The sequence below is a fragment of the Lichenostomus cassidix genome, chromosome 4, assembly GCF_008360975.1.
Source record: "Lichenostomus cassidix isolate B80296 chromosome 4, HeHo_3.0, whole genome shotgun sequence".
Lineage (NCBI taxonomy): Eukaryota > Metazoa > Chordata > Aves > Passeriformes > Meliphagidae > Lichenostomus > Lichenostomus cassidix.
In genome coordinates, this window is record NC_139484.1 from 10,803,407 (window position 1) to 10,827,413 (window position 24,007).

Below are 24,007 nucleotides of genomic sequence, written 5' to 3' on the forward strand. Positions count from 1 at the left end.
CCACTGGAAAAATGTTACAGTTCAATTAAAAACTTTCCCAAAGCCCAGCAAATCTATGTCATGGTTGAAATTTGTGTATTGTGTAAAACTTCCACATGACAAAGTTTTTTTTTCTTTAATCAAAATGAAAAAAATCAGAATTTTAATTCACTTAAGGGCTAACAAATTGTTGTGCACCCAAATGACAGCTGAACTCATTGAAAAAAATCCTAAGCAATACTATTTCTTGAGCCACCTAAAACTAGAATGCACCCACTTAGAAGACTCATTCAGTCATTTAGAAGCATTTCTAATTTTTATGACATGGTAGCTCAGTATTTCACTATTGAGATTCCACACATCTTACCTAGCAACTTGAATCAACTATTTGAGGCTGTTCACCAAAGATATAAATAAATATAAGTAGACCAACATGAAATGAACCCTTTGGACATGAACATGAATTCTTTATCTTCTATTCATGGAAAAGTATTTTAATTTTATCTTTATCCAGCTCTTTCAGTCTTGTCGCAAACTTTGCAAATGTCTGTTCTCCCACTATGCCAATCTCTATGATGCTTATCCTACACATTCCCCTAATTCTATCAGATACCATTAAAAATTCTGTACAGGATTTTAAAGTGTATTTGATACATAAAATCACAAGTCACTGGCCTTTAAAGACAGAGCTGAAAGTTTATACTTATATATTCAGGATATGTATATAAAACATGTAAGGGTTTGTGCATATAAGACGATACCAGCTCTTCCCTTTGGGTAAAATGAGCATCTAAAAGATAAAAGAAAGAAACAGCCATAGCTTAGGAAGGATAAGACTAACCTTTTGAAATCTAAGTGAAAAATTTGGATTTAAGATATGTAGGATTACTGCCTTTTTGCTGAGAACTACAGTAGCTTTTCCTGCATATTACCCTAAGAGGAAATAAAATTGAACATATAACAAGTTATTCACTACAATAGTAAAACAAACTTTCAATATTTAATAAAAGCAATACATAATAGATTGTAGCTGTCAACCTAAAACAATTTGGAAGGCAGAATAATACTTATCCTAGCACACTCTACTGGCCTCACAGGCTAAGTAAGATTTTTTTGGTTTTAAAATACACCGAAAAAGTCTTCAGATATTTTTCCTCTATTCTAAAGCCCACTGTAGGCAGATGAAACCTATCATGGTTATCATTTTATTCTGAACTAGTTTATTTGAAAATAATTTTGAAGTCAAGGTCTTGTGATAGTTTATGACCTCCTTTACTCTTCCTCTGAAATATTCTTGGATGGACTTGAAAGAGAACTGCACATATGGTCTACCGGATTAAACAAGGAGGTAGGAAGGTCAGATTATTACCGGAATAATTTATATTTCCTTTTGCATTGGCTGTATATTACACGAGCTGTAAGCAAATGAGACTCACCGAAATTTATAGTCAGCTACACTTTGGATTGAAAAACAGACTAGGGAAAAAGAGATTTTACATTAACCAGAAAATAGAAATCATGACCAAAAACTGGAGATGAGGGGATGGTGATTAGAAACATCTTACCATGCACTTGGAATGCAGTTCCTTCTGTAGCATATACCTCACCTATTGTGCTTATTTAAGTTAGTATTTCGAAATTTGAGATTTGTAATCACTTTATCAGGAAAACAGATCTTTTTCTTTAGCCTCTCTCTTCACAGCAGTGAAGACAATCAGTGGTCCTTACACTGTATTCCTGCAACTGAAGGCAATACCCATTAGAAGAAGCAGCACTGTTCATTTGGTGACAGCCTGATTCCTCTTCTTGCTAAAATTTACTGGAAAGATTACCTAGGATGGTCTGTGACATATCCATGAAAGAGAAGCATTTTAGAAGGTTCATGGTCTGCAGCAATCCTAGCAAAGCTGATCTTTCAGAAACAATCTATGTAGAATGAGGACATATTTTCTCAGAATATTTAAGCAAAACAAAACACACACACACACACACACACACACCCCTCCGTCAAGAAAAAAAAGAAGGGACTTTCTAGATAATTTATTGCAGAATCAGCTACTACAGGACTTTCTCCCCTTCACCTTGCAATACACAGTTCTGCCTTCAGACAAGGTGTCAGCATCTGTGTTTCAAAAGATGTGTAAAAGTTCATCCAAACTAATCACCGTGGTAAATGCAAAGAGTATCAACTGAAATTGATTCAGGGAAAGGTTTTCTTTCCTTAGTAGAAAGAAAACTTCAGGAAATGCTTTTGTCAATCCCAGTAAGACTTTGACAGTAACTTGTAACCTCAGTCCTTGACCCGTCAAGTCTGAGCTGCATTTAATTGGTCTGTCTGCAAAGCTATGAAAAGTTTCTCTTTGTGTACTGTAAAATAAAATGTATATATTTCATACAGCTGGGAAACAATATCTACTATTCAGAGCTGCTGGCAGCACAACAGAGCACTTTCCTTGTTAAATTCTCTGAAACCATCCCCTTTTTTCCAGCCCTGTTTTAGGTGCACTGAAGAAGCCAAAAATACAAAAGTCAACAAGTGGAAAGCATAATCACTGGAAAACTCAAAGGATATAAATCATTCTTAGGAGAAACACAACATTTGGTGAAAATCCTGAGAACCTTGCAGATTTGTTTGGTTGGTTTGTGGAGCTGGGGAAGGACATATCAGAAAAAAACCCCAGAAAACTACTAAACAGCCTCACTGAAACTAAATCCTCATCTCTGTCCTGTCCATTTCTTTTTTTACTCGACTTACTGGTCTTCCTCAGTATCAAGCTACTTCCCATAAATCCACAACTAGCATGTGGACTTTTATGAGATAAACCTCAGTATAACTGGGAACCCAGGTTTTTTTTTAAAAACTAAGCTTTTCAATATATGATGAAATAAACATTCAAAGATGAGGAATTCAAAGAGGAAGAGACAGAAGCTTTCTCATCTCCATTTCTCCTGCCTGTCAGTGTGAGTTTTTGTGACAGTTTTAACACACACTGAACTCGTGGCCATTTTTATGGCTGGAAACAGGACTGGTTGAGGTGTATCAATATTGCAGAATGGGTCAGCCAACAAGTCCATGCCAGGAGACTCCCTCGTGGAAAGGCTGGAGCAGCTACACCAGTCTCATAAAGATGCAAACAAAGCAAGCAACAGGACTTGTTTCACTGCTGAGATGTAGCTACCCAAGGCATTTTGCTGGCAATAAATCTTACTAAGGGAGGAGGAGGATGTGGTCTTCCCAGTTCCCACAATAGAGCTAAAAGTAGCAAAACTTATAGCACTGGCTGAGCTTGAGCTGTATAAAAACATAGCCACTGAAAATTTGCAAAACACCAGTTTAAAAGGAGAAAAATGGGTATTTAAAGGATGTCAGTATTGATAAGAAATGTAGAATTTTAATTGATCCCATACTGATCCAACAATAAAATGTCTGATGTTATAAACATCACCACCTCATAGGACTGAAAACAGTAACACAACTTCTTCTAGGCCTTCCTCTGAAATCAAACAACAAAGAAATAGCTAGATTAGATGTGTCCTGTAGCGAAAACACAGGCAGAAGTGATGTACATTTAATGTAAATTAAATCTATTTTTCCTCCAAATACTTTTAGATGCAGCAATAACTAACTGGAGTAAAGGGTATTTCTGCATGCAAGCACTGTCAAGGTAAAAGACCATTTTGAATCTTTAAAGCAGCTCACAGTTTTAAAGATGCTGGCAGTGGAAAGGCAGAAAAAGCCAAAACGAGGAGTGTCTTACTGCTAAGTGACCTGGACAACATTCTGGCACAAGTTTCCTTACTGCTTTTTATCTTAAGCACAGAGAATAAAATGGTAACAGCAACAAGTGGTAACCACTAGGCCCATTTGTCTTTAAACCTGTGCAGAAGAAGAACATTCCCTTAAGTATTCTTTGGGTGGGCACTGAACAAGTACTAAAACCACCCACTCCTGCTTCTCCCTGGATGCTGTTTGGTGCTGCTCAGTTAAATGGTAAAGCACTAGCATTTATTCAGCTTTATATCTTCAAGCATTGGTATGAAGTCTTTTTTCCAGCCATTGGTAGGTGTGTGATTGTTACATGATGCAGAAATACAGGCTTCTGAGCACTAATTAAAAACAAACCCTTAAAATACATACTCCATTTGCTTTAGAGCATCAATTATAAAACCAGATGTTAGAGCCAGATGTCAGAGAATTATTTTTCATAAGCCACTGCTTATAGCCATGTAGTCTCCATTTATCATCTCAGATGGGAGCATTTAATTTGACAGCATACATTTTGGTTAATAGCCAGTTTCAACATTAGCACTTGTTTTTGCAATTTTATGTAAAGGGATGCGATAAAACTGTCTATAATGAAAATTCTGTTATTTCAGTACCTCAGCATTTACAAATCATGTCTATCTGTGCACAAGCTGAAAATGTTTTACACACTTGTGAAGGCCTGCAGTATGTCTCAGAGGCACAGTTCTTTCCAAATGCCAGCTATTTTAAATATATATATACAGATAAAGTTTGCTGCCTAGAAACAGTGCTCCTCTTTCAAGACATTTATCTTAAGAGAACAGAAAATAAAATGTCCTTCCTCCTTTGAACATTATAAAACTTTGCTCATTTCAGGGGATAATTTGGTAAAAGACTAATATTGTCTTCTGTTCCTTTTGGTACATGGGCTAAACAGAAATTTGGGCCTGGAACTCTCAGGGCAGCCTATATGTAGAAGCACAAATCCTGTCTTCTGGTATACTTCTTGCACTTCCAGGTAAAATCTATGCCAGGTGTTCAGCTGCTGTCAGGCTGGCACAGATCCAGTGACCTCAACACTGCAGTTGTTTCTTTTACATTTGACAGAAAAACAATCTATCTGTTCTGGAGTCTGAAAGAGTAAGGAAGGGATACCTTAAAAATCTGCCAATAGGTATCAATCTGCCCTGATTTTAGCCCTGAAGGAGAGCAGGCCCCCTGCAAGACTTCTACTGAGAAAAACAGGACAATCATATCAAATTATGTGACAAATTTGTGAAAAGAGCAAATTAATTTTGCCTCTGAGTTAAGCCAGTATTTGACACTTCAGATAGTGAGAAGACACAAGCCCACTATTTCAACTGTGACATTTCAGGTTTGAATTATTTTGTCCAGACAGCAAAACAGATTTTTTTGGCTGCCGATCACACATTTTCAAACCCAGATGTTAATTTTAGAATAAAATCCTCAAGAAGTAAAATCAAGATGTTTAATGCAGCCCTATCAGAAAGACACACTATATGTGCTGCCTATACTTGTGAAAAATTAGGGAATGGGAATCTTGATTGCTCCTGTTCATAAATCAAAGAATGTAACCAACTAATACATAAACGGACCAAAGAGGACCATACCGTATCATCTAGCAAGTAACCCCTACAGATGGAAAATGGAGATGAATCATAACACACCTTTTATTCTGCAGTGAGAGGCATGGCCAGATCACAGACTCCAACTGCTAATAAGAAAAACAGAACCTCTTAACTACAGATTAACATAGAAATCACAGACAATATCCTTCCTTTCATGCTGACATAGAAGAAACCATACATGCCAGCTTTACATTGCTGTTTCAGAACATTTTTAAGAGGAAAAAAGTACAATGGAATTGTTTTTTTTTTTCTCTAGTCTAACCTTACTAGCCCTAGCACTATTTTTCCTTACAAAAGAAAGAAGGGAGGGTGGGAGGGTGGGAGGGAGGGAAGGGGGGAAGGAGGGAAAGAGGGAGGGAAAGAGAGAAATTGATGGAATTAGAAATGGTGAAATGTCAGTCTTACTCCTGCTGAGCATTGCGCAAACAAAACAGAAATAAGCATATTAATTCAGAAAGTGAGTAGATCAGAACTTACTTGTTACTTGTCTTTAGTTCTGGAAGAAAACCAATATTGAAACATCAGAGTTATTTATACACTGAAAATTCTGATTTTTTAATAGCAGTGAAGTCAGCTCAAGGCTTTTGAGAAAATCTCAGTTCTTTTCATTATTTTGGATACTTGTATACAAATACAACATAAAGAGGCTGAATTCAGTACTGAACTTCTGATACACACAAAATAAGGTTTTGACACAGGAAAATTCCTGTATACAGTAATCGTAGCTATTTGGTTCAGTTGTTATTGTCTGGCAAGAGGCTTTCAGTGCTCTTATATCTGCTAATGTTATAGGAGCAGAGTATTGCAGCTTAATTAACTTGTTAACAATGTAGAAGCAATGAGAAACTAACATTCTACCTTTTCACATAGATCATGCATGTTGAACAGCTCTAACATTCAGATCATTAGCCACAAAAAAAGTTGTTTTTCCAGTCACTGACAGCCATGTTTTTATTTCAGCAGCCATAACACTCTAATGGCTAAATGGGTTTGCTTTCCCAGAGTGTCTGGGAAATGATTTTGCTAATCTCAGTTCACAAACTCCTTACCAAACTGAATTCCAGCATCTTTTCTAGTGCCTAGCCAGAATATCAAGTTTCATGCACCTTTCACTGCTCCTTATTTATGTAATTCTTTATTAAACCTGCATTTTACAGCCGTTTTTCACAACTTAGGTGTATTAAGTTACAAGGTTCTGGATAACTGGAAAAAAAACAGCAGCAGCTCAAGAGGTACCACAGATTTGGGATGGAAGTGTAAAATAATTTACAGAGCAGCAATATGCACAACTGGCAGCAGAGCAATTCAATGTTAAAGCAGCTCACATGGCTGCTGCTGCGTGCTTTCCATTTCATGCAGGAAGGTGTGTTACGTTTCATCCCATCTCGTGTTTGCCTGGGAATTTATTTCTGAGGAATGATCATTTCCAGAGCAATATCAAGTTGCCACAGCAAGACAAGTGGCACAGCAGCAAAATAATCTGCATTTAGGAAGCGCTGTGGATATTTGAAGTACTGCATGGACAAGGTACAAGGAAACAGGGACAAAATCCACTCAGGGGACAAGAAAGCACAATCAGTCCAAGAGGCAAATGGAAAATTACTATTAGGGATCAGGGAAAAAAACTGCCTCTTACAGAAAGGGTGGTCACACAACGGAACAAGTTGCTTTGCTATGGAATCTCCATCCTTGGAGCAATTCAAGAGTTGCTTGGGAAAGCCCCCAGCAACCTCAACTGACTTCTAAGTTGCATTTACTATGAGCACAGCTCTGCTGGGACTGGCTTGGACCAGACAACTTCCCCTCCTAGCCCAACTGATTTCATGATTTGATTTCATTTCCCCCCCACCACCTTCAGGATTCCACGATTTGGGAACAGGAAAGGAAAGCCCTTGCTGTGGAGAGGGGAGATTTTTTCTTTTCTACCACAGAGGCAGGGGAGCAGCTGAGCAAGGCAGAAGAAGCTTCAGCAGCACACCCAAAATTTTTTCTCCTATTTAATGCCTGCTCTATCCTCTGTCCCCTTAAAGATAGCATGCACTGAAATCATAAACTTCATCACTCCAATTTCATCTCCACAAACAGTATTTTCCTGGAAAATGCTATGGCATGCTCAGTTTTCAGTGGAATTTTGAAGGGCAATGACCTCCCTGCAAACTGAAGAATTTCTTCAGCTGGAGTATGCTGGATTCAGGAAGCCTATCATGTTCTACCCTAAATTCATCACAGCAGATACAGCGTTTTGAAAAATTGCTAACTTTTGAAAATAGGCATTTGCCAATTAAATGTCTGGCCTGTGCAACAGCTACAAGCTGAACACTTCTGCATTTCCCTTTTGCTCCTTCAAAATCGCAGTTTGGTATATTCTTTGTAAAAAATTCCAACTAGCTACTGAAATAATAAAAAATTTCAATTGTCCTAAAGAACAAATTTATTTCAATTTTAATGCTGCAGTAAAATTAATAATTCTAAACAAGCATTTTCCTATGGTTCACAGGAAAGTTAGAATTGTATTTAAACTGCAAAATAAGTTTTCATCTTATCAACTTATCAAGTAAAGGTTTCTATCACATCAATGTCTATTCAAGTCTCACAAAGAAGGAGAATTCGTAAATATTTCAAAATTGAAAAAAAAATATGACTTTGTTTTCATCCTTCCCAGGTTCTAGAAGAAACTGCACAACTAATTTCAAGGTATTTCAGATTGTTTCATTTTGGTTCTAACAGTGTTTCATTAGATGGCCGTGTGCTTGTTCAAGTATAATTTAGAAAATTAAACCAAATACAGTAATGCAAACTGATAAGCTGCAGAGTGAAAAAAAAAATCATAAATTCTCACTTGCACACAGAGTTGGTATTCAGAAAGTTATTACTACTTCTAATTATCACAAGCAAGCAGCTGGCATGTAAAATGGTTAATGAGTGACCAAAAGTATACACAGATCTGTTATTTAAATTTATTTCAGCCTGGAAATGTGCTCCTGGAATGAAGCAAACCTATAACTAATTGATTTATACACTCTAATTTGTTTATTTGAGTTAGAACATAAACATTTCATACATTCCTGAAAGAGCTGGCAAGAAAATTAACTGAGAAATTATGATATTTCTTGCTTGAGTATTTTATCATTGTTCATTTTATTACTGCTTTTTTTTTTCCTACTGGATATATGAAATATGCAAAAGTTCCTGTTATTGTAATACAGATACATAAACAGGGGGATTTAGCTTTTCCCTGACTCCACTGCAAAGAAAAATAAAACAGCATTTCACCTATTGTCAGAGTTACGCATGGCTGTATTTTTTCAAAACTGCATTTACTACAGATTATATATGTGGGAGTTCAGGTCAAATCTCATTCTGCCCATCCACTTTTCTTTCTGTCACACAGACTCCCTTTATTTCCTCCTGCCATTTCACAGGCTTTCTTGACACTTGGAGCAGCACCACTGAGAACTTGAGAGGGATTATCGCAACCTATAACAGTGCTCCATCAAAAACTGGCATTGGTCTGAGAATCACTTAATGAGTAATTAAAAATACATAATTTGCAGCTCGAAATTATTATTTCCCAACATTTTAAGTTGAATTGGAAAAAAACTTAATTATTTAGGTTTCTTAGTACTAAAATGGCTCATTTAAAATAAATACCACTCTCTTTAGTCACATTTTACTTCATTTTTATTTCATTTTTTGCTTTAATTTTGCTGGTACTTGGAAAAAATTCCTACATTTTGAAGCCTATAAAGCAAAAGATGATAGCATGCCAACATCATTCACAAACCAACCCTACTTCAGTGCTGGTCTCACTGTCTGTCTAATGGCTAGAGAGCAAATAAACATTTTAAACTGCAATCCAACTGTAAATATAAGTCTTTCTCAGTGCAGTCTGACAGTAGATTTTGCTCTTTATGTGTATGTGCATGAACACTCATATAAAACTCAGAGGGAAAAGCTCTAGAAAGAGCACTGGGAAGATTCAGGAAGCCTAGAGAGAATCACATAAATCTTCTTTTAATATCTTCAAGTTCAGAAGTGAGACAAAACTGGAAATTGCCATGTTCAATTTTTGCATAATCCTTATTTCCTATTGAGAGCATAAATTAGAGTCTAATCATTAATCTGAATCTCTCAAGAACACAGAAAGCCTAAGCACAGAAACAAAACCCTGCTGAGAGGATGGCCTGAAGTTGTGTCAGGGGATGTTTAGGTTGGATATTAAAAAAGGTTCTTCCCCCAAAAGAGTGCAATCCTGAATACTTAAATTGGTTCAGGAGCTTCATTTGAGACTGTAGGTAATACTCTGATTTTCCTTTAAGGAGGCCAACCCAAGCAATATGCCTGATGTATCATGGAACAACCCTCAATTATATTAAAGAATAAATGAATCCCTTAATTGGATTCTTAGAGCTGGCTAAAGAATTAATTAGGACCAGTTAATACGAGTTAACCCTCAATTGTTTAATGATTTTAATAAACTGCATTACAACTGTGCTTAAACTTTTACATCTAGAGGTTTTTTGTTTTCCAAAAGTGGAGAACGAGCAAGTGAAATTCTGTTTTTAAAAATGTATATTTTTTATGCAAACCACAACCAAAGCAAACACCCAGACCCAACCTTGGGGGCCCCAGCTTTATAAAGGCACATCCCAAATCCTGCTGCTCCCATGGCATTCCCAATTCAGACACTCCAAGGAGCACAGTGAGGCCCTTGAAGCTCCCACGCTCCAGCAATACCTATTACAAACTACAGCTTCACTTCACAATGGTTCTGAGCAGACACATCATTAACCTTGACCTCCCCCAAAATTTCAGAGCACCTACAGAAAACCAATTCTCCCTGCAGCACTGGGCTCTCATCATCTACCTGTGACCCATTCCTGACTTGCCCACACAGTTTGGTTCTGTCTCCCTGAATGTGAAGAGACCCAGCCACTTTCTGATGGGGATGTTTTTCAAATGCTGGCCTGAAGAGCATGTCGGGAGCTGCTGGCTGAGAGAAGCTTGGAAGCAAACATGCAGAGAGCTGCAGGAAGGGAGCTGGGCCCATGCATGGCTTTTCCACACACTTTTGTAAGAATTTTAGGCTAGTCCAGACAGTTGGGAAATCCCGAATGACAGATGATCCATTTTTATTACCTTTACATTTCCATTGTGAATATAACTCACATTGGACTTGTTGCAAAAAAGCACCATGCTCAAAGCCAAAGAAGATGTAGCACATTTCAAAACAGCCTTTTCCACATCTCTGTGGCTATTCCAGAAGGAGTTGATGTAAAAAGTATCCAGGATGACATCTGTATTAATATATACATGCAGCACCTATGGATTTACTCGTTAATTAAAGCAAGAGCCTTTATGTCATTTGTACAGCGTGAGGTAAAGAACGTTTTTCCTGTCTGTATAAGCTTTGGTACACCAGTTTCCTCCCTAAAGAGCACATAATAGCTACATTTAAGTAAATCAGGTCAACATGTCCTCCTTTATTTTATGTTAAGGTAAACTAGCCTTCCTGTCCCACTGCAGCCTAATTTTTCTTTATAGCTATTTAAAACCTATTATAGGTTAACATTAACATTCAGACTGCTTCCTGCACTGTCTGATTTTGCTAGATGATAAACTTAATAGCACTTACTGACAGACAGCAACCGAGAAGCTGGGGGAAGGGGGAATTTCATCTCCAACAGCAGCCTACAACATTTATAGCAGTTTAATAACAACATCAATAAAAAGGCAGATCGACTGCAAAATGCCTGTGGTGGCAATTACTCTGGTTTGTTTACTTTGGCTGTGGCCACCAGAGAGCAGGATCCATTCTGCTTACCAAGCACCACCTCCTCTCTTCCAGTCAGTCATATCCCACATCTGGACAGGGAGAGGCATAACTCAGGGTGGGGATCAGGCAAGTTTGGAGGACGGATACCATACTGCACCTGGCACAGACCACGTTTCTCTAGCACACAGACGTTCATTCCACTGTTGTGGCAGGAGGCATTAGCGTTCAATGGTCCGCACACAAACTATACCCTTGGAAAAGACATTACCTCACAAGAAAAAAATCTTGCACTGTATTCATTTTTCAAGATTGAATTAAGCCTGTTTAGGTTAAATGTGAATATCAGTAGTTTTGAAACCTAAATCTGATGTATATATCGCTCTACACTGCCTCAGAGGTTCAATCAGGGGATGTTTAAAGGCTTTCTGCAGGTAGCAGGCAGCAAAAGACACTCAAGAGACAAGAGGAATGATTTGTCAAGAGGTTTCTGATTCCCAAAGCTGGTATTCAGATGCAGTTTTGTTCTCTGGATCAGTGTGGCTTCTGGAGACAGCAACTCTGCAGTTGTGCTCTGAGGCTGCTTTGGAAATATTTCATCGGCCAAAAGCAATATTTATAACATGAAAGACCATGTAAGCTACTTCTGCAACACTTAGTTTCTAAATATGTTCACACTTAGCTGATACCTGACTCTTATCTTTCAGAGGAAAAACAATACAGAGAAAGGGAAACCCTCACGTTAACAATGACAACTGGAAAACTAGCTACTATCTCAGAATTACATGAACGGTGCTAAAATGATTCTAAGCTGGTTGTGGGCCTTCCTATCCTCAGGTCTGCTTGGTACAGAGTAAAATGCATGGCATAAAGAGAAAAAGTTTCAACACCATAAGGAATTATGGACTCTGGGATTTTGCTCTGGCTGACAGTTTCCATATGGTCGTGGAAAACAAGGAGAATTTATAAAGGATGTCTATGTGCCTCCTTATACAGATTTAGCTACTTTGCTTGTGCTCATAAGGAGGTGTCACAGAAGATGTTGCCATCTCCTTGCCAAAGAAACCAGACAGGTATCAATCTGTACTCTCCAATGAGCAGCCCAAAGCAACCAGTCCTTTCAAATTTGATCAACTTCCTCTTAGAGTTGGACTCAGTTATTCTCATGGCTCCCTTACAATTTAGGATATTCTATTGCATGATAATTCAAACAGCTACAAGTAGAGACTTTCCTCCATGCGAAAAAAAGAAAAAAAGTCTTGCATTTGTCTTAAAGTCTCAAAAAATACCTCTAGCAAAATAAATGCCCATCACAATTCCAGGTATCTGCTTATCTTCGCAATGTCATGACTATTTTTTTCATCCCGAATTATGAGCCCTGTAGAAGGACCCATGGGATGGGACAGGATGAAGCTGGGCAGCCCTTTAGAGAGGAAGGTGTTAAGCTCTGCATCCAGGAGAGCTCCTCTGAGCACAGAGTAGCCATACAGCACATCTGACCACAGCATTTCTAGTTCACCCATGTCCCCTGACATGAGAGAAGGATAAAACTGTGGCAGGAAAGGAGGAAGATGTCAACTGTGTGAGTATTGTTCTCGACATGATACTCAAAAGTCAGAATAAAGGGTTTGCAAAGAGCATCAAGGAGAAGCAACAGCTTGAGGGGCCATGAAAATCTATTTGAGCAGCAAGGACAGTCACTACTTATGCCCCTCCTGCTTGCCACCCTCAATGGACACTCAGGCATCCCAGGAGACTGTAAATGCTCAGGGGTGCCGCGCTCTCCTGCCTCTCTCATAACCCCTTGGAAAAACCTATGGCTTAGCATAAACTAGAGAAAATCTTGGATTCTAGTCTAAATCAGGATCTGGGAAGGTCCCCAGCCAGCCTAAAACACGGAGAGGCACAAATGTGCTGCAAAAGCGCCTTTCCCCTCCACCTTCCCTGAACTCAGCAAGAACTAAATCCCAAACCTCACAGCTGGAGGCAAATGCAGCTGGTTGGGAACAGAAGGCCAAAATCAGCTCAAAAGGCAGCCCTCCAAGGCTGAGGCAGGCCAAGGCAATACCTGCAGCACGTGTGCAGGTGGCACAAAGAGGAGCTCTGTACCATGGCCAGCAGGACAGCAGCACAGTGCCAGCCACCAGAGCTGACTGAGTGTTGGCCGAGCACAGCCACAGATGGCTTCACCGACAGTGCCGGGCAGCCAGCCCTGCCCGAGGGGAAACCTGGATGCAGGACAAGGCAGAGAGGGGGCAAATGTTCTGCTCCTTCTCCAAACAAATTGCTGGTTTCATTTTGAAGTTTCAGACTCTTTGGATGTAATTAAATTTGAAGAAGGAAACGAGGAGTAAGCAAAATTCTTGGACAACGTGCTGTTTTTTCAGCTAGCTGGGACTGCAAGCAATGCATGAAAGGCAGTCAGGTGCTAAAGCAAACCAGTATTTTGTTATTGTTTAACAGCAACGAGAAAAGTATGAACAACAGAGAAGATACACCTATTTTAGGAATGTAGTTCTTCTATATAAAACACCATCATCCTCACTGTTCTTCTCATCTTGTATGCTATTACTTTGTTCCACACTTTTTTTTTTCCTTCTTAATATTTATATAAATATCACTTTCTGAACACTGAACCTGTGAAGAATCAGCTTCTGGAAGCCACTGGCTTACCATCACATCCAAAACTTGGCAGTAATCTTCCAAAGACTCACCATGGAGAGACCAAACAACTGTTACTGGTCTTAAAATAAAAAGAAACCTACATAAGAACCTGAGGAGATAACCTGATAAGAGATCCAGCAATATTCTGCTATAAATGCCTAAAGTCTTTCTAGCTCTTCTCACAGACCACCTTTCAAACATGATTGAGCAGTACAGGTATATTAGTGCTGTTCTGCATATCCATCTGTTAAAAATCACCTGAAAATGAAGAGAAATTTAAATGTGAAGTGCGTCTACTTTTGGTAAAAATAATTTAATTTTATATGGTATGAGACACACAGATAAAAGCTAACACTAGAGCATTACAGTGTTTAGTGGCTGAGCAGATTACTAATAATTTCTTTTAAAATTGCAGAAATTTTTGCTACATTTAATCTCAAGCAACTGTCTCGAGGCATAAATGTTAACATACAATGATTTGAAGGCAACAAAAAACAATATGCAACATCACATATAATAAAGGTGTTTGATGACCACTACTGAGGAAGCAAACATCCTCATTTTCTGACTAAAAAGTTAAAAAATTCTTCTCACACCACTTTTGTTTTCTCAAGACCCAGTTGCCTAAGCAGCTTCATCTTTCTGAAGCTGCAAACCCATCCAGAAGGGACTCACCAGCCAGCAGGAAACGAGAAACTATGGCAATGGCTGGGTCAGCAACTGCAGGAATGATGTCGCTTCCCAGACTTTCCACTGGAAAGTCATGGTTTCTCTTCTGCAGTGAAAAAAGGACAGTCTAGTGGTTCCAATCAAAACAGTGTTGAGTGCTCAACTACAGCACTCAAGCTTTGCTTAGAGGATCTATTAAAAAAGCAGTGAAACATCATCCCAGCTGTAACTTGCTGTTGTCAAGAGATACTAAAAAAAAAGCCATGCAGAGAGCACATCAAAGTGCTTCTCAGATGAAAAATTACCCCAATTTGGAGCAAGTTTTTGATACTACAATGATGGATTTCATAACTTCTCTTTTACTAGTCAAAACAAGAATTCACTATCAAGATTCCTGCACAATTACCTTAGTTTACAAAATTCAAGATTCTTTATGCTTCCGTGCGCCATCACTGACAACATCCAGATAACACAAACAATGTTCCAAACTCCCCAGTGACTGGATTTTCATGTGGACCATAAATAGAAAATATTAAAAGACAAGAAAACAACTGAAGATGATAAAATTTTGAGAAACCTGCAGGGTAATGGGGGCAATATCTATTGTTTTGGCTACAAAATCCACTGAACTACACATTATATACAAGCATGGAAAGAGACATTAGATAAAAACAAAGAAAGGTTTGGGAAAAAAAAGGCACAGCTTAATGTTGGGGGTTTTTTTCCAAAGAAAGTTTCACTTCTTGACAGCTGTGAGAGATGTGTGATTTCCCACCCATTTACAGGGCTAACTTTGAATTTTTATGTGTTGAACAGCGTCTTTGCTTTCTGTAACTTTTCTGCAACATTCACACACACAGCGAAAAAAAAAAATTAGTTCCCTAAAACAATTACTTCAAACAAGTTTGCAACCACTCAAAACACTTCACATGAAGTACAAACATGGTCAGAATTCCATTTTTCCACAGTTCAGGCCCAGATCAGAAAAAACATACACTGAAGTCTGTCAGTGTTTCATCTGAGTCACAGCAAAATTGCAATAGTCATCCAATATCTAAAGATATATCAAATGACATATGGTACACAGCTAATTAAAATATTCTTAAAATAATTATGTGGAAGATTACTGATATATTCATTTGATCTTATTTTAAGTTGGTCAAAATTCCAATGCATGGATTGTATGCTATAACCTATATCATTGAAAGTATTTCTGAAAAAACTCTGAAATAAAGAGAAATTCACCTGATTTTAAAATGTTCTCACCAAAATGTGCACTATGTACTTCGCTAACCACAACAGGCAAAAGATATAAAGCAACAGAGAACTTTACCGTGGCCTATGTGCTCATGAAAAAAAACAAAAATGGAACAAGCAGGATACTGTCTGAACCTGGGCTAAGGATAAACCCCCCATGGCAAGTGAAGGCACATGAAAACCACAGACCTAAAAACAGTCCATACTCTGAACAGCCCAATTGCCCACTGGTAAATAGATATTTACACATCCTTAGACAGCATGAGGAGAAAGGTGAGTCCACAGGGGCTCCTTCAACACTGCTGGGGCTCTTATTCTCTGCTTTCTCACTTCCATGTGAAGTTTAACATGATGATGGTTTCCATTTTTAGAGGGCAATTTTCTGAACTCCTCTGCAGATCTGAATCATCTGTAAATAACAATGTCTTCAGCTTAGCATTAACTATTTTCTCTGCAGCACTACACTTTGTTCTTGCCCGAATGATTTCTCAGCCATAATTTTCCCCAGACTCTGATAATACTGAATTTAGATCACCACTGATATTTTTTATTGTATTCTCTGGCATATTTGCACTAGAGCCATTGTCTTACATTAGCTGCAATGAGTGCCATTCCTTTATTCCATAGCTGTTTTTCAAAGAACACTCTAACATCTAATTATGTGAAATAATACATAAGAAAAAAATACATTTTTTTCAGATACTCATATGCATAGTCATATATTGTTAAAAAATTATCAAAAGCTTGACCAAAACATTGTTTCCAATTTGTGGAACTAAGCCATGTAAAGAGCACTGAAGTTAAAGCCTCTTTTTAACATAATTCAAAGGGCTCTGAATTAGACTATATGTAACAACCTGCTTTGACTTGCCTCAGTTACATGTCCTTTTGTACGTTCAGGTTATTCAACAAAAACAATTCCTTGATAATGATAGTTATCCTTGTATTTTGTTAGGAATGACTGATTTTGAGTCTACATCTGTGTCCCTTCCTAAACCTACCGCAGTAAAAGAACTACTTTTGAGCTTGGGTTAACTGGACAATTCTTCTAAGATTTGGACTTCAGAAAATTATGTAAACACAGGAGCAACATCAAGTTCTGTTAATATGGGAGGCTTTGGAAGCCAAGACTTTGGAATCAACAAGGCCCTCTGGGCCCTGTGGGAGGATGATCATCACTGAAGACCTGGAACACCTAAGCCTACTCAAGCCCATCAACTTGTTGATGAACCTATTCCCATTCCTGTGCTTCCCACTACAGCCGTGTCCGACATCAACAAGGTCCCTGCCAGCACCCCACAGGACTTCCTTCCCAAACCGGGGGAATGGGGCACACACACACTGGTGACGGTATGGTCACGGGGACCAGTGTGACATCATCACCACTGGTGCCTAGGTATAGAGTGGCTGTGCATCAACACAACCTTCAGAGCTGAGGAGAAGCTCGTGGAGAAGGAGTTTCCCCAAGGCTACTGAAGGAGTTGTGGTGCCTCTGAGGCAGCTTATACTCATCTCTCTTCACTCAAGGAAGGATTGGTGTCAGGAAGTGTCAGGAAGGAGGAGAAAGGCCAGCCAGCAGTGCTGTGGCACAGACCCTCCAGGCACTTCGCCATATCCACAATGGCGCAGCAGGACGCTGCCGAGAAGAGTCCTCGTGGCAAGGAGCAAGGTGAGAGTGAAGTCTCCATCCCCACAGCTCCCCACGCTGGCTGAAGGGGAGCAGCCAAGAGGGGTGGCAAGAGGAGGCAGGAGCTCCACGCAGTGACCCTGGGTAGGGTCCCTCCTGTCATGGGCCAGCAGGCCCAGACTGGGCTGTGGGCACCTGTGCCTGCCCTGTCCTTAAGCCACCAGAGCAGAGCCTTGGGCACAATCCTGCAGGGACACTTCCCCAGCCCCACAGAGGTGCTCACACCACTTCCCTCTCTCCCCATTGTACACGCTATGTCACCGGGCAGAGGCTGATCCAAGCAGCAGCAGCAGCCTCTCCGTCCCTGCCAGGCCGGACCAGACTCGCCGCCGTTCGTGGAGACCGCAGCGAGCACAAGACTCGGGCAGCCAGACGGCGAAACCCGTGCGGATCAACCGCGTGCCTTTGCTGCGAGCTGAGAGCAGCAGCCCCAGCACCGCCGGGCAGGCAGCAGCGGGGGTGTCCCAGGACATGGTGCTGGTCAGCAGCAGCAGCAGCAGCAGCAGCAGCTATCCCTGCCGGCAGCAGGGCCTGAAGCGACGCTACCCTGAGGAAGCAACAGAGCCACAGGTGTCCGAGGGCCCGCCGGCAAAACGCCGCAGGATCGCCAAAGTGCCAGCCCGGAGAGCTGGCACCAGGAGGTCCAGAACCACCAGACGGGTGCTGTTGAGGCTGCGCCAGCGCACTCAGCCAGCCAAGAGACAAGCATATCTCTACAGGCCACCATGGCTCTTCTATGGCTCTCTGACGGACAATCGCTCCCAGCCTGGGCCGGTTCGGATAAGACACGTCTGGCGGCAACAGCGGCGGGAGAAAAAGCCCTACAGTCGGCCTGACAACCAGAGCAGGACCAGACAAGCACCAGCCCGTGGTGCTCGTACCCCTCACCCCTCACAATAAAATTTTCTGTTTGTTTGCACTGGGAGATCCCACACTCTTTTTTTCAGTCATCTACCAGCCTCCTGTGGCTGATCTCCAAATAGAAGCTCTGGTTCAGTGAGACACTCCAGCCCATGTGCCCTCAAGGACTCAACTGTCCCATGGCAGGGCTCAGTGTCAGATGAAGTGCTGGCCTGGAGACACCAGCCCTGCTTCTGCTCTCCTCTGAGCCAGGGAAAATTCACACACCACTCAGAAGCAGGAGGTAGACGTGATTAGCAAGACAATGTGTCCAGGAGATACTTATCCCACAGAAAACTAATCCTTCCCAACACAGCCAGGCACTGCCCCTGCCCAGCAGGGACATCTTCAACCAGTCAGATTGTTCCAAGCCCCATCCAACCTGGATTGGTTCCAGGGGTGGGGCATCCACTGTTTCTCTGGGCAAGTTGTGGCAATGTTTTACTACCCTAGCTGTAAAAAATTTCTTTGTTATAGCTAATATAAATCATCGCCCCTCCAATTTAAAACCATCACCCCTTGTCTTATCTGAATAGACCCTGCTAAAAAGTTTGTCCTTGTCCCTTGGGCATCTCCCTGGCACATCCCAGGATCAGGAAGCAATTAACTGAAACAAAATCAGAAGTACACTGCATACAACAGGGGAAAAACCTCTGGCTTTGCAGCTTCTACATGCTGGGTGGTGCTGGCACCATGAGGCTCTTGGCCAACAACTCCTCTCCATCACCTGTGCTGAAAACAGGAGAAAATCTGTGTATCCACCCTGGCACCAGCAGCAACTGGCTCAAATTTGAGGAGCAGCAGGGCTCACAAGCGAATGTTGTTCTGAGGAAAATGGGAGACTTTCTCATACACATAAGTGTCTTTCCTGAAAAAAATAGCCAGTGACCTCCTGTCCTCTGCAAGTGGGGCACAAAAAGTTAAAGTATACAAGAATTAACCAAGTTTTGGAGCAGGTACAGGTCAGACCTCATGAGGCAGGAAAATACTGCCCAAATGACAGTTTTCAGAGGAAAATTAGTAGGAAATCCCTTCTTTTTGCCATTAAACTCTCAGGCTGCCATCAGATGCTCAAGCCACAATAAAAGTGCTTCAGCACCAGCATGCATCTGAGCGCCTGCTTCATCCACCTCAATGGAAAGCCATCACCTCATAAGCAGAATCCCCCCTCTGAGTTATACACAACATATTTCTTTCCAACTGGAAGTCATACAGGGTTTTGTTACCCAACATTTAATATTAAATTGTGGAAGTATTTTAAATGAAAAGGGAATGAAAACTTATGGTATTTAAAGAAAATTGGTTGGAAAACTGTAAGATTTGCTCCATTCTAAAAGGGAATCAAGGTATCATGAGTCCTAGAAGACTCACTCACTCTCTCAAGCAAATAATGAATAAAGCCTAAGAGGAAAATGAACAGACTTAAATTTAATTTGGTATAAATAAAGCCTTACAAAGGATTAGGTTAAGCTTGCAAAACACCTTTACTTTGATTCAGAGACTTGTCTGGGCTTCCCTTCAAACTCCATAGAGCTGGCAATAGTTTTCTGTGCAGTGTCCACAGGCTGGTCCAGCAGCTGCAGGTAGGGTGAGAGCCGATGGCTCACGGGAAACAGCAAAAAGAGTTACCACAGGACAGGCTGAAGGTGGGGTGGGCATGGGATGCGTGGGATGGAGGGAGCTCTGCTCCCACCTGAGCTGGCCTGTGGGAGTAACTGTGATGAATAAACTCTTACTTGAACCTAAAAGTAATTCTGCACCCAGATCTGGGGTCCCCAGCATAAGAAGAATCGGGACCTGCTGGAGTGAGTCCAGAGGAGGGTCACAGCATTGATCCAGGGGCTGGAGCACTTCTGAGGTAGTTGAGCCTGGAGAAGAGAAAGCTCCAGGGAGATCTTAGAGACCCTCCCAGGGCACCAATCTTCTCAAATTCCTGCCATGGTTTACCCACCCCAATCCTGAAATTTCCACTGCCTCAGAGACTAGCCACGACTGTTATCCTGCCCAAATCCTGCCATGTTCCTGTATCGCTGATCCTCATGCTCTCAATCTTTTTTTTTTTTTCTTTCAATACCCTTTTACCACACTGTTTTGGCCTTTAGGGAGCACTTCAGTCAGAACAGAATTCATGGGTTTTGTGACTTCTAACCAAAAAAAAATTTGGCCCTGGAACATTTGCACATGAAAGGATCTGTTCTATAGCATTAAAGTTTAAGAGCTTTCTTATAACTCCCACTAACCCTTCAAACTAAGATGCACAATCCTATTTGCCATCAAACAACTTTCTGGAATCCAATAGTGTAACCAGGAACACACATGAAGGAAAAGCCTAAACCCCAGTGTTACCCCAATTACTTGTGATAATTAATCACAGATCAGCTTTTGAGCTTCAGCCTTGCCAAGAGCTACATACAAGTTTTCTTGGTTTGAGACAGTTAAAAGAGGTGGGAGCTCTGAAATGAGTACCCTCCCCCTTGACTGAAACCAATCCCTTTCCACCAATAAGGAATGAGATAGGAGTAGATATAAGTGAAAAACTAACAGTTTATTAACAAGCAGAATGCCAACAGGCAATGAGAAGAAAGGTAAACAACTGTTAGATACCAAACTGCTAAATCTCAGAATGCCGTGGGAACAAAGAGAGACCCAAAATCCCGAAAATATCCATTCTCGGGACCTTGCTCATGTCTCAGCCTGAGAAAGTGGCACAGTCCTCTGATGCTTTCTGCCAAGTGTCACATCAGACAGCTGAAAAACTCTACTTAAAATTTTTATTTAGTGGTACTTTTACTACCTTAAAACTGGCGCAACCTTTTATTAACCTGGTGTGATGTTTACAAGACTTCTGCAGATTAGTTAACTGTGTGGAGGTACATTACAGCCATATTTTCCCAAGTATATCTTATTTAAACTTTAGGCTATAATTCTAGTTTTATTATTGAGAAATATTCCCCTTCAAAATAAAAATTACCAAAATTTTAAATCAATCTTGAAGTTGTTCCAACATTTAAACCACAGATTTGGACTGAAAGACAAATGTAATGATAATAAGAAGCTCAGTCCCTCACACAACACACAATCTACGGGATAACACGCATTAGAAGCGATCCATTGCATGGGAAAAGGAGATGTATTTTAAATGCAGACTGCCCTCAAGTTTCTATATCTTTTAAATAGTGTGAAAAGGAAGATGTTATCTTATCTGAACCACCTTCAGAGACCCAAAACAATTTTCTAGTCTCCCAGTCACACTCTTCAGTTGTTGCACAAAAGCAGAGCACCTACTCAAACTAGAGCATGCAGGATTTGAGCCCTCTGTCTGACAACACACACAGAGGGCTCAGATCCACCACTCTCAAGCCCTCAGCCCAGACTTCCACAGCAGTTTCTTCCCCAGCTGCATTTCCACTTGCACATACCTAAGTAAACAATCAGGAACTCAAATTTGCATCTATCCCAAATCCCCAAACTGGACTGCAGTGTCAGATCCAGGATTTGACTAGGAAATGTACCTGGAGCCAAAAGAGCTTTTCCAGCTGTAAGTTTTGTTGAAACTGGTACACTTCCATCAAAATTTGAAGTTTTGACAAATTGGCAGGTTTTGATATTAGAGTGACTGTCTCAGAAAACTTCCCAATAAAATCACGCTCTAATCCCGAACAATACAGGCAAACTTTCCAAAAGACCATGAGGATTGTTCCTCTTATCAACTGCTAATTGCCACTTAAAATTAACAATACACACTTGAAATCAAGAACTTAATGAAAATATTGGAAGAGTGTAGATAGAGCTGAGATACCTCCAAATTATGAGATCCTGACCATGCTCTCAGCACAGGGGTAAGAAAGACTGCATTAAATCACTAGAGACTACACAGAATCACAGAACATGTTGAGTCGGAGTGGACCCACAAGGAACATTGAGTCCAGCTGATGGTCCTGCACAACACTACCCCCAAGAATCACACCATGGGGCTGAGAGCATTGTCCAAGCACTTCTTGAACTGTCAGGCTTGGTGCTGGTGCAGACCCTTCCCTGGAGAGCCTGATCCAGTGCCCAACCACCCTCTGGGCAAGGAATCTTTTTCCAATATCAGCTCTAGGTCTCCTCTGACACAACCTCAGGCATGGGCATCTGAATATTCTCTTGATATGCTAATTCTGTGTCCACAAAATTAAAGTCACAAAAGCATAATTATCATTTTTAACTGTTTTCAGGCATCTCAAGAGAAGAGGAAATGACAATGTGACAAAGCTGCAGCCTAAACTGAGAACTTTTCATGGCCTAGAGAAAGGGGACATATACTGGATAATAATTTGGTTAACTGAAAGAGCTCATCCTCTTTTTATTTTGCTAAATTGCCTGATCTCCACTAAATTATAAAGGATAGCATGTGAAATGTCCATTCTATACCATACACATCTAATGGCAGATTCTTAAGGCACTCCCAACTGGACCAGATTTTCATGGGTACTACACACCTTGCATTAGTTGCCCTGTGAGGTGTAGGCTCTTCCTTACTGTAAACCCCTGCTCACTATTTTACCTACTGCATTTCCTGGGGTCAAAACCTCATGCATGCAGACCTCCAGAGTCCCTCCCCAGAACGTCATCAAGGACACATTGTATTTTCCTGTGACAAACCTCAGGTGCCAAACACAAACTACACAGCAGTTTGAGCAAACTGTCTTGGAGGGAATGTTGAATGTGCACAAACACATACTGTTTTTGTAAGGGCACCAGCCAGATCCCTGCTGATGCATCAAGTGCAGGAAAGTATTTGGCTCCAGCCCTTAGCCCCAGAGTTTATCCCCTTGTAAGCAGTGGAAAAATGTTCCATTTTCAGTTGTTCAGTTGTATCAGGTCTATACATAAACGAAACATTCAGTCTTGTGCAAAGACAATAACCCTGTCCACTGAGCTGGTGCTTCTTGGTATGGCAAGGCCCCAAGGGGAGAATCATTGCTAATTATATTTTAGCCCCTCTTTAATCTGAGCCGTATTTGCTGACTGGAAGAAATCTCAGCACATGTGGGGGTCTCTGCATTCCAAAGGCAGGCCTTCATGGCCACTGAACAGGTCTGTGATTATGACAGGATCCAGCCACACCTAGATTCCATGAGGAATTTAGAAAGCCATGGGGTCCTCTCATACCCTTTGCATCCCTGGTCTCCATGCAAATCATTCTAAATTGGTTCTAATCAAATTTTCCTCTGTGTGTTTCATTTATGTACTAAGTCACAGAGTGATCCTTATGAAACTCTGTTAGGTCGTGCTTTCAAAAATTTATATTAAAACCTGGTTGTGTTGATACCTTTGACAGTGATTCTTTAAGTGGCCAAACCACTTATTTGCAATGGGCTCCCACACTGGAAACTGAAATAAAGTGAGGAAGGGAAATGCCAGAATTTTGCCTTGATATACAAGCAGAATAAAGTCATGAGAGCTGGGAAGCACTGTGAGTTCATTAACATATGAGATGAGTAGGAAATAGTTACATATAAGATGAGTAGGAAATAGTTTGTTTTAATTGGTTGGTGGGGAGGTCCCCCCAGAAATCTGTAAAACTGAAGGATGTGGAAAATTTAAAAAATTGAAAAACCAACAAAACCAGCCAGGAACCAAGACAACAAAGAACACCATGAGGGAAATAGTGAAGCCCTCGAGGCAGAAAAAGAATAGAA

At 40.7% G+C, this 24,007-nt stretch overlaps 1 protein-coding gene across 1 annotated transcript; it reads left to right on the forward strand.

Annotated features, from left to right (window-relative positions):
* Positions 1-17,178: 17,178 nt before the first annotated feature.
* LOC146437843 (uncharacterized) lies at positions 17,179-18,323 on the forward strand. The gene is made up of 2 exons (XM_085059862.1): positions 17,179-17,405; positions 17,692-18,323. The coding sequence occupies exons 1-2, from the start codon at positions 17,357-17,359 to the stop codon at positions 18,321-18,323; spliced, it is 681 nt and encodes a 226-aa protein (XP_084915988.1). The 5' UTR covers positions 17,179-17,356.
* Positions 18,324-24,007: the final 5,684 nt, after the last annotated feature.

Bases quoted from the DNA above. Each gene is read 5' to 3' on its own strand.
- LOC146437843 (XM_085059862.1), top strand. From the start codon at position 17,357: ATGGCGCAGCAGGACGCTGCCGAGAAGAGTCCTCGTGGCAAGGAGCAA. The intron at 17,406-17,691 runs GTGAGAGTGAAG...GTCACCGGGCAG, and splicing joins TCCTCGTGGCAAGGAGCAAG to AGGCTGATCCAAGCAGCAGC.